The sequence below is a fragment of the Convolutriloba macropyga genome, chromosome 1 (genome assembly GCF_964194025.1).
Source record: "Convolutriloba macropyga chromosome 1, txConMacr16.3, whole genome shotgun sequence".
Taxonomy (NCBI): Eukaryota; Metazoa; Xenacoelomorpha; order Acoela; family Convolutidae; genus Convolutriloba; species Convolutriloba macropyga.
Genome location: NC_134468.1, coordinates 47,907,706 through 47,924,222, shown reverse-complemented (window position 1 = coordinate 47,924,222; position 16,517 = coordinate 47,907,706). Strand labels below are relative to the sequence as shown.

At 35.4% G+C, this 16,517-nt stretch overlaps 1 protein-coding gene across 2 annotated transcripts in view; it reads right to left on the bottom strand.

Moving 5' to 3' along the window:
- Window positions 1-9,280: 9,280 nt before the first annotated feature.
- Window positions 9,281-16,517, bottom strand: part of LOC142349619 (solute carrier family 35 member G1-like) — a 128,742-nt gene continuing 121,505 nt past the window's right edge. For both annotated transcript variants that reach the window (XM_075401319.1, XM_075401310.1), the window contains 2 exons: window positions 11,459-11,700; window positions 9,281-9,561 (listed from right to left, as the gene is read on the bottom strand). In XM_075401319.1, the coding sequence (XP_075257434.1) occupies window positions 9,355-9,561; window positions 11,459-11,700 (449 nt within the window). In that variant the 3' untranslated portion in view covers window positions 9,281-9,354. The remainder of the gene's footprint in view (window positions 9,562-11,458; window positions 11,701-16,517) is intronic.

Here is a 16,517-nt window from a genome sequence, read left to right as displayed (position 1 = left end):
GGAAATTGCAATTTTCCTCAAAAGACGTTAAATTTTAAAGGCTCAGTGTTTTCCTTAATTCTTGCTTTTTCTCGATTTTCGGCACAAAACGCAAACATACTATTCTAACCAATTCTTAATATGCAAAAGATTTGGTCAGAAAAAGTGTTTTGGAAGAAAAGATAGATTTGTGGTGGAAATTACAATTTGCCGCACAAAACGATAAAATTTAAAGGCTCAGTATTTTCGTTTATTTTTGCGTTTTCTCAATTTTTGTTTCAAAATGCAAACAAAATAGTCTAACCAATTCTGAATATGCAAAAGAATTGGTCGGATTAAGTGTATTGGGAGAAAAGTTAGATTTGTTGTGGAAATTGCAATTTGCAGCACAAGACGCTAAAATTTAACGGCTCAGTGTTACCGTTAATTTTTGCTTTCTCTCGGTTTTTGGCACAAAATACAAACAACCTGGTCTTACCAGTTCCAGATCTGCAAAACATTTGGTCAGAATAGGTGTTTTGCAATAAAAGTTGGATTTGTGGTGGAAATTACAGTTTGCGGCACAGGACCTCCACCCTAAAATTTTTCTTTGAACTCTCTTTATCTACAACTTTGAAAATACTGTTATGCGGTTTTTCGTGAGCTGACTTGTACGGCTGAAAAACTGCTGTCAGTATTGAATGAGTTATACGGTAAAGTTACCAGAAAAAATTGAAGTTTCTCTATAATAGTTTAAAAAAATTGTCTTCTCGAAAAGTCTTCTATTTCTCGAGGTGTTGATATGACATATGTCTGCTTTTTTGTAAGTTTCAGTAGTTTGCTAGTTTGTAACTTCTGTTTCTATTCTAAAGTAGCCTAGATTTGATCAGAAATGTAAACTTGCCGGAAAAATTGAAACTTCTCTATCATGAAAAAAGTCTTCTTCAAAAGTCTTCAATTTTTTAGTATTTTTTCAATGTGCTCGTTAATGTTTGATTTTTGTCGCTTTCCTGTTCAAAACGCAAACATATTGGTCTAAACAATTCTGAATATGCAAAAAAAATGGTCACAATAAGTGTTTTGGAAGAAAAGTTAGATTTGTGGTGGAAATTGCAATTTGCAGCACAAGACGCTAAAATTTAAAGGCTCAGTGTTTTCTTTAGTGTTTGCTTTTTCTCGATTTCCGGCAGAAAACACAAAAATACTAGTCCATCCAGTTCTGAATCTTCAAAAGAATTGGTCAGAATAAGTATTTTGGAAGAAAAAATAGATTTGTGGTGGAAATTGCAATTTGCCGCACAAGATTTGAAATATAAAGTCTCAGTTCCGTGTTTTCGTTAATTTTTGCTTTTTTTCTCGATTTTTGGCACAAAATGCAAACAAACTAGTCCAACCAGTTCTTAATCTGCAAAAGAATTGGCCAGAATAAGTTTTTTGGAAGAAAAGTTAGATTTGAGGTGGAAATTGCAAAATGCCGCACAAGACGCTAAATTTAAAGTCTCAGTTCCGTGTTTTCGTGAATTCTGACTTTTTTTGTCGATATTTGACATAAAGCGCAAACCTACTAATCCAACCAGTTCTGAATATGCAAAAGAATTGGTCAGAATAAGTGTTTTGAAAGAAGAGTTGGATTTGTGATGGAAATTGCAATTTTCCGCACAAGACGCTAAAATTGAAAGGCTCAGTGTTTTCTTTAATTTTTGCTTTTTCTCGATTTTTGGCACAAATCACAATCTTACTAGTCCAGCCAGTTCTGAATCTGCAAAAGAATTGGTCAGAATAAGTGTTTTGCAAGAAAAGTTGAATTTGTGGAAATTGCCGCACAAGACGTTAAATTTAAAGTCTCAGTTCCGTGTTTTCGTTAATTTCGGCTTTTTTGTCAATATTTGTAGCAAAACGCAAACATAATAATCCAACCAGTTCTGAATATGCAAAAGAATCGGTCAGAATAAGTGTTTTGGAAGAAGAGTTAGATTTGTGGTGGAAATTGCAATTTGCCTCACAAGACGCTTAAATTTAAAGGCTCAGTGTTTTCGTTAATATTTGCTTTTTTTCAATTTTGGTACACAACGCGAACATACTGTTCTAACCAATTCTGAATATGCGAAAAATTTGGTCAGAATGTGTGTTTTGGAAGAAAAGTTAGATTTGTGGTGGAAATTGCAATTTGCCGCACAAGACGCTAAACTTTAAAGGCCGTGTTTTCGTTAATGTTTGCTTTTTCTCGGTTTTGGCACAAAACACAAACGTACTAGTCCAACCAGTTCTGAATCTGCAAAAGAATTGATCTGAATAAGTGTTTTGCAAGAAAAGTTGAATTTGTGGTGGAAAATGCAATTTGCCGCACAAGTCCTTAAATGTAAAGTCTCAGTTCCGTGTTTTCGTTAATTTCGGCTTTTTTGTCGATATTTGGCACAAAACGCAAACATACTAATCCAACCAGTTCTGAATATGCGAAAAATTTGGTCAGAATAAGTGTTTTAGAAGAAAAGTTAGATTTGTGGTGGAAATTGCAATTTGCCGCACAAGACGCTAAAATTTAAAGGCTCAGTGTTTTCTTTAATTTCCGCTTTTTCTCAATTTTTGGCATAAAACGCAAACATACTAGTCCATCCAGTTCTGAATATGCAAAAGATTTGGTCAGAATAAGTGTTTTGGAAGAAAAGTTGGATTTGTCCTGGAAATTACAATTTGCCATATAAGACGCTAAAATTTTCCGTACAAGTCTTAATGTTTTCTTTAATGTTTGGTGTTTCTCGGTTTTTGGCACAAAACTCAAACAAACTGGTCCAGCCAATTCTGAATATGCAGAAGAATTGGTCAGAATAAGTGTTTTGGAAGAAAAGTTAGATTTGTGGTGGAAATTACAGTTTGCGGCACAGGACCTCCACCCTAAAATTTTTCTGTGAACTCTCTTTATCTACAACTTTGAAAATACTGTTATGCGGTTTTTCGTGAGCTGACTTGTGCGGCTGAAAAACTGCTCTCAGTATTGAATAAGTTAAACGGTAAAGTTACCACAAAAAACGGAAATTTCTCTATAATAATTTTAAAAAAATGTCTTCTCGAAAAGTCTTCTATTTCTCGAGATGTAGGTGATATGAGATATGTCTGCTTTTTCTAAGTTCTTAGTAGTTCATCAGTTTGTAGCATCTGAATTCAGTCTGATTTGAGTCTAGATATGGCCAAAATGGTCACTTTCGAGAAAAACTTGAAACTTCTCTTTGTCAGTAACAAAAAGTCTTCTCTAAAAGTCTTCTATTTCTCGAGATGTAGGTGATATGAGATATGTCTGCTTTTTGTTAGTTCTTAGTAGTTCATCAGTTTGTAGCATCTGCATTCAGTCTGATTTGAGTCTAGATATGGCCAAAATGGTCACTTTCGAGAAAAACTTGAAACTTCTCTTTGTCAGTAACAAAAAAGTCTTCTCTAAAAGTCTTCTATTTCTCGAGATGTAGGTGATATGACATATGTCTGCTATTTCTCGATTTATGGCACAAAACGCAAACAAATGGATGTAATCAATTCTGAATTTGGAAAAGAATTGGTCAGAATAAGTGTTTTGGAAGAAAAGTTAGATTTACGGTGGAAATTGCAATTTGCCGCACAAGACGCTAAAATTTAAAGGCTCAGTATTTTCCTTAATGTATGCTTTTTCTCGGTTTTTGACACAAAACGCAAACATACTGGTATAGCCAATTCCGAATATGCAAAAGATTTGGTCAGAATAAGTGTTTTGGAATATAAATTAGATTTGCGGTGGAAATTGCAATTTGCCGTATAAGACGCTAAAATTTTCCGTACAAGTCTCAATGTTTTCGTTAATTTTTGCTTTTTCTCGAATTTTGGCACAAAACGCAAACATACTGGTCTAACCAATTCTGAATATGCAGAAGAATTGGTCAGAATAAAGGTTTTGGTAGAAAAATTAGATTTGTGGTGGAAATTGCAATTTGCCGCACAAGACGCTAAAATTTAAATTCTCAGTATTTTCCTTAATGTATGTTTTTCTCGGTTTTTGGCACAAAACGCAAACATACTGGTCTAACCAATTCTGAATATGCAGAAGAATTGGTCAGAACAAAGGTTTTGGTAGAAAAGTTAGATTTGTGGTGGAAATTGCAATTTGCCGCACAAGACGCTAAAATTTAAAGGCTCAGTATTTTCCTTAATGTTTGCTTTTTCTCGCGTTTTGGCGCCAAACACAATCATACTAGTTCAAACAGTTCTGAATCTGCAAAAGAATTGGTCAGAATAAGTTTTGTGCAAGAAAAGTTGGACTTGTGCTGGAAATTACATTTTGCCGATTAAACGGAGACAGATTTTAGCCTTGGTTTTTTTAACCTAGTGCGTGCTCAATTCTCCAATAACTATTTTCTTAACTCCGCCACTGCCGGTCCCAAGCCCGGAATGAAAAAGGAGGAGGGCAACAAAAGCAGAACATACTGGAAAAGTCTCAATAAGTCGGTTTTTAATTCGACATTGGGACGTTTCCTACAGAAGTTAGCTATATTTTATTTTTTTAGGTCTTTTCACCAAACTTACGTATCATAAAACGGACCATATATGGTATCTTACAAACCATAAAACGGACCATATATGGTAACTTACTAATCATAAAACGGGCCATATGTGGTATCTTACTAATCATAAAACGGACCATAATTGTTACCCATAAATTACCAGATTCTCCATAAAAACAAAAAAATTAATGGAAACTTACATATCATAAAACGAGCCATAAATGGAAACTTACGAATCATAGCAAGATCATAGAACGAAAACAATTTATGACTTCTATGGCCCATATATGGTCCGTTTTATGGTAAGTAAGTTACCATATATGGTCCGTTTTATGGTAAGTAAGTTACCATATATGGTTCGTTTTATGGTAAGTAAGTTTGGTCAACCCGGGTCAGGTATCAATACAAGGCAAATAATCAATCAGTCAATTCTAAAAATATGGTGTATTATTTTGTGGCATTGCAGGTACAACACAATTCGAAAATTTAATTTGGTCTCGCTTTGATCTTATAAAAGTTATATTTGAGTTATAAAAAATTGAAAGTTTTTCAAAGCTCCTATAAATTTTCAAGATCTTTGGCGCTGAAGAAGTTCAATTTTGCGAACTCAGCCGGTTGCTTGCAAATACTTGAAGACAATAGTCGATGGACTATTTTTGAATATCAAAGTATAGCTATCTTTGGAACAGAAAATCAAGAACAATAAACTGAAAACTTAGTTTCTAAACTTCTAAACTTTCTAAACCTAGTTTACAGAATTACCAAATTGATTTCAACGTTGGATAATAAATTCATCCATTGATTGATTAAACAGCGTTCTAATTACATTGAACGGATTGTGATGCAATCTCTGATTGGTTACTCCGAATTCAGCTAAACATAAAGAGAAAAGGTAGATTTATGAAGATAGAAAAAAATAACGACAAATTGATCTGAATATCCAAACACTAATAAATTTTGCAGGAAACTCTAACAGAACTTTTTTACTTTTTGATGACAAATGTTTATTTACAACGCCAATTGAGAAACACAAAAACTACTAAAAGCAACAGCTTTTGTGAGCAACATGGAAAGCTTGTTAGTTGAGAAACACTAAATCTGTTATACAATGCCAACTTCCCCCAATTCCTCAGAGAATCATATTCATATATGGTAGAGTGAGTACCATTTACTCTCCAACCGACACACTACTTTTAGATAGCGCATTCAGTCATATAATTAAAAAAAATTTTCCCCTTGTATTATAATTTTTACAGCATTTGAAAAGTATGCCTTTTCACCTATTTTGATCAATCATAATTATGTTTTGAAATTATCAGTATCTAATTTGTCTCGGTTGAATACAAACCTAACATAGTGTTCTTAGTTTTTGCGAAATCTTCAATGTGCCATATGTTTTGGTCCCAATTTGGAAATAACAATAAATTTGATATCTTATCTGAATTTGATATGTTATCCATAAACTTGTTATCCATTCGATATACTTTGATGTATGTTTAATTGTATACACAGAACTAACATAGAAATGTGCTATATATCCCATTTAGGTTATCTTTGGTAATTTAAAGCCAACTTTTAGCCGTACAATTGTGCTGACCAAACATTTTAAGTTTGTTATCATTTATCTACAAATGTTTTATTTGTTTGCTCAAGAACAAAAAAGCTGTTTTTTGTTAACAAAACCGATGAACCTCTCCAGCTTATGTGGTGTGTACAAAATTTATTTGACAACCTTCGCTTTGATGTTTGAAGTGCATATTCATCCATGAAAGTGTCACGTTTGTTATAAACATATATTCTAGTCTGTTTATTATGAAAAATTTGAACTAAACAACGGAAGTTAGGCTAATGTTCACAAAAACTATAAACCTCCGTAATTCCTCTGAAAATGCTAAACTCAATAAAACCTTTTTAATTTGAAATTATATTGTCGACAAGCGTTCTAATGATACCACGCACAGCTCTGTACCATTAATATAGCAATAGGCTAAAATTGACCGAATAAAAAAAACTAGTTGAGTATGTATCCCCCCCCCCACTAAAGTGGGTCGGAACATTAATGGCTCCTGGAAAATTGGCAAAATAAGTGTTCTCTAAAGTGTAACGTGGTCGTGATCGTTCTCCAATTAAAAGATTGACCAATAAGGGACTTTGTTCGGCCGGAAAAAAAAACAGAGCATTAATTAAATGTCCGTTTCATTAATTGGCCGGTGTCCAAAAAATTGGGTATAAAAACTCGATTGTGTCGGGCTTTTTCAGGACCATGTTTTAAGATTAAAGTTGTAAACGTGTGGGGGAAAATTGACGCTAGGCTAATTTAGTTCAAGCTCTCTTCGAGATTGGAAATCTATCCTCTATTGTTTCACAAAGCGTGTTTTTAGGGATAGTGCGAAAACCTGTGACAATCTTTGGTTACTCATTTCCATGCTATAAAAAAACTAGATTCAACACTGTGAAAAAGTCTTTCCAAATATCTGATAGATTGTCTCAATGAAAGAATGAAAGAATTCAGAATGAAAGAAAACCCAATTGGTAATTGTCTTTAAGTTGGGTCTCAAATAGTTAAAAATAAAACTCGGGCAGTAAAGTTTTAGTATAATTTTATGTTTTCAGTTGAGTTACCTAGAAATGGGTCAAATTTATCCATGAGTACTCAAGAGAGAAAGAAAACGCTTTCCACGATCTTTTTTGCTCGATTAGCGTAACTAATTTTCAACGTCAAAAGTGATATATGAATGCCACAAAATGCTAAAGTTTTTGATTTTGCCTTTTGGGACATTGGCCACGTAATGTTTCCTTCGTTAGGATGACTATTGATTGCTTCTTACAACATAAATTTAAGGTCCAGAAATTTTGGTACATCATAATTTAGTAGGCAAGTATGTCGCTATGAAATTTGCTTTTGACTTAATGCCTATGGTTCGTTGTTCGTTGTTCGCTGTTGGTTAATCGTTGCTTCCCGTTTCTCTGTATGTCACAAAATTCCATGAAAAACCAAGAAGACGCACATAAAAGCTGAAAACTTTGCTTAAATAGATTAGGACGCCAAAAGCACTAAAAATTGGAAAGTTTCTTGGTAGTGTTTCATAACCCCCGTAAATTACTATAATTTAAAATTGATGCTGTTAGCCCGTACCGCACTTCAAGTCTATATCAATACTAGGCAAGTCTAAATCCGAATTTTATTCCGTTTTTCAGTACTGGGCAAGTCTTAAAACAGGTCTTACAAGTCTGAAAAGACTTTGCCAAGACTTGGGTAACACATGCAAGTGGATTCACAAGTCAAAACCAACTCTCAAGTAAAAAAAATTCAACTGGCAATTCGGACTCCAGAAAATTTTGCAACGTGCCAAGATTTTCGCATTAATTTTTGGTCACTTTCCCGGGGTGTTATAAAATGATGTCGAGAGATACCAAACTGTATGTTAGCACCCCGGGGCTCTGTTCAGCACAAATTGATGGTATTTCAGGTGTTTAGGGCCGTTTTCAGCCATTTTTAAGCCGTCTGAGCCCCAAAAACAGCAAAAATCCTCAAATTTTTGTTTTTTTAGATAAACCAAATGTCGAACGTTTCCAACCGAGTCAAAATTGTCAAAAAGGATGCAACTGTGGGGGTCACCATGCTGGCACGAGGTCCTGTTATCCGACACCAAGTGGCAGTTGACCCTATTTTTGTACAATCACAAATTAGTTAGAACAGGACTCGCCTATAGACGTGCAATTCAAATTGTCCCGTGAATCTATATTGCCCTCAATTAGTGCTAGTGTTCGATAAATAGCCTGGTTATAATTGGTTATAACACCGGTTATAAATAATATTGGTTAAAATTGATTTAGTTACTTATAGTTAGGAATGAGTTAAAATTGATAAGGTTGGGGGGAGTGACATCGCTCGTTGGTCTTTATTTCGCCAAATTTTTCTCGAAACATGTCTTATATATGACGCTTATTTCACGGGCAATTGAATGAGCTATGTCCCGTCCCGATTGGATTAATATTTTAGTCACAATTTCAAGTGCGGTACCCCCAAACAATGGGTTATGCCTGATGCTCGCACTCGAACTTTTGTTTTTTTGCGACTATTTTTGACGTTTCTTTGGCCCTTTTTATGCGTTCTCCCGGCATTTTTTGTCTTTTTTGGCTTTTTTTGACGTTTTTTTTCCGGCTAATTTTGATGTTTCTTCGGTTATTTTTGGGCGTTTTCCCGGCATTTTGTGTCTTTTTTGCTTTTTTGACGTTTTTTTCCGGCTAATTTTGACGTTTCTTCGGCCATTTTTGGGCGTTATCCCGGCATTTTGTGTCTTTTTTGCTTTTTTGACCTTTTACGGCTTTCTTTCAGTACGGGAGCAGTCCTGGCCACCAAAAACGAGAAGCTTAGCAGACGGCTTTAGTATTTTTATTACTTGAACAATCTGGTTGTTCAAAATGTCACTAGCTAACCAAACCATTAGAACTGGTACGTGTGGCTGAGGCGTTAGGTTATATAACCCCCTGTCGGCCAGTTCGGTGACCGCCATAATTGATACTTTTGTATCTTTACAGTGATATCTATTACTTGTAAGGACTACCTCTCCTCTTTTCAAGCTATGCAAACCATTATCTTCAAATTCGCTCAATTGTGTGCTCAGACAAGCTAATAAAAAATTTGTAGAAGAGAGAGAGAGAGAGCTTTCATCTCTGCCAGCAGCTTTTAAAGCAGAGCATTCTCTGTAAATAGTGGTTAAATTTCCGCCAAAAATTTTAATTTTGATGTTCAAATTGTTTATGATCAGCTCTATGTCTTCTATCAATAACGAGTATCTCCATCAAAAATTGAATTAGTTAACATATCACTGGTGAATGATTTTAATCAATAAATCAACATTATTTTTATCTATGCATCAGAATCACTGGGACCGTCCCTGAGAAGCTTAGTCTCGTCATCATCTCCTATCTCACTGTGTTTTCGTGATATGATTGCGTCCTCATTCCTTTTCCTCCCAATAATATTGGTGAGTTTTCCTTCCTTCTTTGCGTAGAGTAAGAATCCCGAACAGAGTACCAGGATTGCTCCAAATATTTTCCATTTGTTCAGACTTTCCTGTTTATTATCATCATGTCAACTTATGAAACAAATCATTTTTATCTCTATTTACCCCATCAGTTTTTTGAACAAGTTTTCGTGTAATCAGTGTTCAGCAGGTAGTTCCTAACCGAAATGACCTGTCAGCAGATCATGTTCAGATAATCCAGTACAATTTTGTGCGTGCGAACTGCTATCCAAATACCGTAATTTTGGTCTAAGAATGGCTGGGTGTGTGCTCAGATGGTTCTGATCAGAGGTTATTTCGATTTTTGAACTCGCTTTGAGAAATGAGGTTTAAAACGAAGCAACTACTTAACTTCAAAACTTTTAATAAACAGTAGAGAATATAGGGAGTTTGTTTTTAGGGAGGTACCAGCTCCAAATTGTAGGTAATAATTAAAATAGTCCCAGCATTTTGTCGAGGCAAAAAGTTAAACAATTGGTGAACAGACAAAACAGTCCCGGACAAAACAGTCCCGGACAAAACAGTCCCGAATAGCAGTCCCAAGAAAGCAGACAAAACAGTCCCAGACAAAATAGTCCGAACTAAAGATAAAGTTAAGTATATTCGCAACAATTAACAACGGAACCCTTAAATTATTCATGTGATTATATTTCATTGAACAAATATTAACATAATTTTTTGCCAAATAATGTATTTTGTAAGGAGTTTTTGGTTTAATCCTAATTCATATCAATTAAAAGCAATGCATTCAGAAGCTTAACTCATAGATTATGCTTGATAATTGTTTGTAGATTAGATTTACAATTGTTCCGATACTTATTTGGGACTATTTTGTCTGGGACTATTTTTTCTGCTTTCTTGGGACTATTTTGTCTGGGACTGTTTTGTCTGGGAATATTTTGCAATTTGGGACTGTTTTGTCTGGGACTGTTTTGTCTGGGACCTGGGACTGTTTTGCCTGGGACTGTTTTGTCTGGGACTGTTTTGTCCGGACACGAAACAATTCAGTTTCATAACAGTCTGTCTGCGTGTGGTCCTTCTTCGATTTTGTCTGAATTGTGTTACACCCCAAATATTTTTTCGTCTTCTTTCCTCTCTTTAAATCTTACCTTACCTAACACATTCTTTTTGTGTTATTCTCAGCGTTCTCATTCTTCATCTTCCTCTTTCTGCTTACGTTAAAAAATGGTTCGTATATGATGAAGTATGCTTTGTTTTGATGCGGTATGTTGACTATGCAATTCTGCTGGTTGGTAGTTCTTGTTCCCATTGCTTTTTGCTTCTTAGGGTGTGATTTCGTTGAATCACGAATTAAGGCTGGTTTGTATAAGGACTTCAGTAGTGAGGTGCTCTATTAACTATTGATGTTGTGTATTACTGAAATGAGTAGGTTTTGTCGAATCCTGCTTTTGAAAGCACCAGGTTTACCGGTAAAATTTCTGCAAAAACTGATTAACCAGAACAGCAACAAAATCCGGACCTGCTGAATGCTGCACGAACACCAAAAGATTCCAATAGAATCACTTTCATTGGAAGAAACACGAATAGAGCTGAACAATTATTGAGACTGATGACGTGAGTCAAAATTCGAAAAATGGCGAAATACAGTCTCAATAGACGCAACCAGAAGTTGCGACTTTTTTGCTAATCAAAAGGCACTGCACTGCAATTGGATACCAACCTTCAAGCCTCCTTTGATCATCAATTTTCAGGCTTATTGGCTTCCCAGCTCAAAAACAGATTATTTACCTGCCCTGTCTAGATTTCCAGTTATAAATAGCGCTGAGCGCATTTTTTTTTGAAAAATTGCTTGCTTTTAGTGTTTCTAAAAGGTGTTTTGTTTTAAGTTATGTGTTGAAATTTGCAAGCGAGAAAAAATCTCGTTTAACGGAATATTTCTCAATCATCAGATCTTTTGAAACTGGTTGACATGATGTGAATATGAACCTCTTGCGGAGTTAAGAGTACGGTATAAAGGAAGCCTAGGAATACATTGAGGGTATTGCATAGGACACTTTTGACACTGGCCCTGATGTGTTTGAGAACCTGTATGTTTGTGAACTGAGCAGAGTACCCGAGACACCCAGCCACTAGAACTAATGCACTTGTGTGCACAGTATTAATGCACAGGTCTGTTGAGTGAACTTGTCCTGACTTGTACAGCACCAGAAAACCCACTGAGCCGTAAGCTGAAACAAATTGCAAGCTTGCAGCCACACTTAATGACAACTAGTTTCATAGTATAGTCTTTCTGTGTAATATTAACAGCCCGTATAAATTTTTGTCTGGATCGCTCTTTTAGTTTCACATATTGAAACCCAGACCAAAGTGACCCCTGATCAGACCGTCGCAGGCTGAAATCACCTCTGATCACAGAATTCCGTGAGCAGAAAATGTTTTTTGCTTTTGCTCGAACCATCTCTGATCCAAGATCAAAAAAATTCTCTGGCCAGATCATGTCCAGACCGCTGTCCAGACTTTCTCGCGACGCCGTTCCATATAATTTTAAACATTGTCAGACTTTAGTGCGCTCAACATTATCTCTGAGAATACCAAAACTAGCATTTTTTTACTACAGTTCGGCATAAATCTTCTGATCAAATTCTGACCTTCTAAACAAGTTCTAATCATATTTCTAAACAAGTTCTAATCATTCAAATCTTCTAAACAAGTTCTGATCATTTTTGCCTTAGTTAGCTGCGTTTGAATTTCATTAATAACTTATGAACTCTGAGATAATTTTTGTGATGCGTCAATAATTAATGACGCAAACTTAAATTCATTTCTATTTTTAAATTTGTTCAAGCGTTATCATTTATCTCAATCAATCAAATGTCACTAGATAAATTCTTCCACCCACAGAAACTTGGTTCTAACATTCACTGACCTCAAGCTAATGAACTCGATCCAACCAAGTCTCATCTTAGCAAGACATAAACCAATTAGGATGAATTGCTCTCGAACGGCAGGAGGGGGGCAATTTTCTTTAGAAGGATGTAGCTTAGAAAAGTTTTATTGGCGCAAAGAAAACGACCCCAGAAGGGGTTCAAACCACCGACAACTCGGATGGCAGTCTGAACAGAATGAGATACAATGCATTTGATTTCATGACGATCACACATCTTTTCTACTAGCAAACTTTTATATTTCAGAACGAGAGCAACTTCGATCAATCAAAAATTAAGAACTATAGTGAGAAAAAGTCACTCAAGAGTCACCAAATGTTCTAGAGCCAAAGCGCACAAATGGTCAAGCCAAAATTTTGCACTAAAAATGACCAATACGTTTAGAAAATTTGCTTCAAACTTCGTTCGAGAGCAATTAAAAACAATGTTTGACAGGACGGGAACGAAAAGTTTGACATGACAATCACGCATAACCCTATTTAGCTGATCTGAAAATTCTTTGTATTTTTTCCAATGTCTATTAATTTTCTTTGTAACAAGTTAAAGGCCACCACATAAGATTAAGATGATTTCACTATTAAAAATTGGTGAATGCTGATGTTTTGGGCCACTATTGCAGTCTGGTTAAACTCACTCAAATAGCAAAAGATTCCCACTCGTGCTTTGTGGCCACCGACCAGAACTCTGTCACCTTTAAACTGTTTCTGATCAGAAGTTTTAAACCACCTTTGAACATTTGTTGTCGGTTCATCCTAGATTGAGTTGTCATTTGATAAAACTTTATAGAGACCATCGTCCGAGCGTTCATTATCTCAAAATATTTGTCCATGACTGTTCAGATGAGCAGACAATGCCCCTGAAGGCTAGTTTCTTAAGAGGAAAGAACATTTTATTGTATTATTGGTACACTTTGCAAGAAAACTAGATTTTCGTTGTTAAAGGATTGCCAAAAATTGTATTGTGGCGGTTTCGAAGTAAAAGAATTATTCAATTGAACTTAATACAAGTTGTCAATAATTTTATAGCCCCGTTGATTTCATTTCTTGTAATTTTATTGGAATTCAACGCAGAAATTTGAAATTATCAGAGATCTGATTTTTATCGCAAGTAAACAGTTTGTTCTTCATTACGTTGAGTCAAAAATTGTTTGAAACCTTTAGAAAACCCTTTGGCTTTTTGCTGTCCAAAAACAATGATGTTTTCCTTTTTATCATGAGTTGCACTAGCTCAATAATGTTTCAGTTTTTGCCTTTATTTACTACTTTTTAACCTTTTGTATAAAAGAATCCCCTTTCTTACTGTTTTTTGAAAAATTTCTCAAACTTTTAATTGACAGTTCAATTAATGCTTCAAATTATATTTAACTTTTACGACTCTGCATTTTAAAAGTATGTGAACGCAAGTAATTAACCAATTTTTTAGAAGAAACGGGTTTCCACTGCAAGAGCTTACCCAGACTGAACGTCAATTCTTAATCAGCACTGAAAAAGTCTTATTGCAAGTCTTGGATCAGTACTGTATCAGAGCTCTGATCGTGTCACTTTTCATACATGGCACGTTTTAAATCAAATCGTAAGACTTGACAAGTCTTGGGCAAGTCTTTACCAATACCTGGCATGTCTGAGTCAAGTCTCGAACGAGAAAAATAGCCAAGAAGTTGTCCAAAATAGGCCCGGAAAAACGCCAAAATACAATGTGCGGGTCGAATTACTGCCCATTACAACTCCCTTTAGCTCCATTTTATCAAAGCAACAGCCCACGACCAGTATCAACTTAAGTGTAGTGAGGTTCTGTGCAAATAATGGCACGTTACAAAATTTTTTTGGTCAATTCGAAATTTTCACTCAAAGCGTTTTACGACCTGTCAAGTCTTGGCCAAGATTTGTTGAGAGTGTTAAGACTTGAAATAAGACGTGATCAGTGCTGATTAGCCAATCCAAAACGTTCATTTCACTGGAGAAGTACTGATAAAGACTTTAAACCCGTTCCTGGTAAAGAAAATTGACTACCAGTCTTTTCATCTTTTCACCTACTTTACTAGCAACATAATTAAATACGTGTTTAAATTATTCGTGTTAAAATATATACTTTCTGTTGCTGTTCTGGTGAAATTCAAAAAAAAACAAAATTGACTGACTGCCTCCAAGTGCGTATGATTTCAAGCAATTTCATTTTAGATATAATAAATTCCTTGCTTATTCTTGGTAAATTCACTGGCTTAACTCAAGATGATGATCAACTCAAGATCGATGTTCATGTGACAAACTGTTTTCAATTTTGAAACTATTTTCCAACCAAATTTTTCTCACCCAATGGGCGGGGAAATTGAAAAAAACCAAGAGTAAATGAGAACTTGAAAAACATGAAGAGCATGACGAGCAAACATTCTCAACGTTGATGATGGAAATTTTGTTAAAACAATTGATCAAATGCGATTAAAGTACGATAAGCTCCGAGAACCAGAGTGTGTGGGTCTCACCAAGAGATCGAAAGTGAGCATGAACTCTGCACACTGACCAGGAAAAAGGAAACTAAGATATTTACTCATTTGTAAACTGGTTTATATAATAGTATTTTAATAGTATCATTTATATAATAGTATGTTGCACCACAGTTGCTCTCACAGTTAACGTTAAGATTTAATGAATTTACATCAAAACCACCTCAAAGGGTCAAGTTACAATGTTTTGACCGCTTCAAGCTTATTGAGCCTAAAATGTCGCCTTGCTGTTGACCTATTGCAGATCATAATTAAACTGAGCAAGATTTGCTTCATTTTATACAATTGGACTGAAATATCTCAAAATGCTAATGCCCCTGGGTTTTTCCTTGCATTCAGCTAAAACGTGGTGAGCAGCGCAAGCATAAAAGTTGGGAGGGGAGGGGGCAAAGAGTGTATGGGGAAGGTGATGAGGAAAATAGGGGGCGGGGTTTCAGGGCTGTAGGAGTTTCCAAAACGACCGCAAGCGCACATCTCACCTTTCTTGCATTACATCTTGAAGAATCTAACAACAAAAATTCCACGAGTTGTCTAGGTTATTCGGTTGTCTAGGTTGTTTTGAGCGTTTGAATGAAAATTAAAAACCATTTGTTTGCGAGTTGAAGAAGAGTTTGAAAAGTTTGAAGCCATCTGGAGAAAATAGGTTTTTGATATTGAAGTGTTTTCTATGCACAAGGTTTTGTTAACCCATTTCACGACAAGAGGAGTACATCAGGTTCTTGTATGACATCAGTTGAGTTGTCTGCAGCAATGAGTTGGGGTTGTAAGGTCCAAAAATACTATAGCAACATCAATTGCTGAGCTTAACCTTGATGTTGAAGTGAGGAAATGAGCCATTCACATAAGCGGAAATCATGAGGTCCTCACAATTTTGTGTGGGATACAATTTTTGTGATATGATTTCAGTTTTGTTCAACTATGGCTGAATATGCATATGTGTTCAGATGTAGAGAGAAGATGGACGCGATTAAAATGTGAATCTATGGCAATTCTCTTTTTCATGTGAAACTATCAGTTCATCTCATTTACATTGGGGTTTCTAGTAAGTGAACTTTGCTAATCATCTGAATTTCATAGGTAGACGAAAGGACTGGTTAGGGGACCAATGACATAAAAACTGTTTTTGAAATTTGACTTTAAGTTGGAGTAAATTTAATCCAAAAATTCACTTTTTCGTCGTTGAAAAATGGGGTTCCAACTTAGTTTTGCCGTTTAAAACAAAGGTAAAATTACCAGGATTCTGGCCTCTGGTTGTCTGATTTCTTGGTTATCATCAGTGTTATTATTCACTGCATGGCCCTGATACAAAATAAAAGGACAGCAAACCCTGAGACAAATTAGGCATTAGTAAAAGTTTCTCTGCACACAAAAAACCAGCATTGCCTTGAAACAACGTTTTGCACTTCACTCATAAATCCAACTTTTAGCGATTAAAATCAGCTTTTGATCCGGCAACAACGGTTGTCTACTTGATTTGCTTGAGAGCAATAAAAACTCCAGACAATTCAGAGGACAGATATCAATTAAAAAAACAGATAATGTTCGGACAGAATAAAAAAAACAAACTGCTAGAAATTGTCTATCAGCAGTTTGCTTGCAA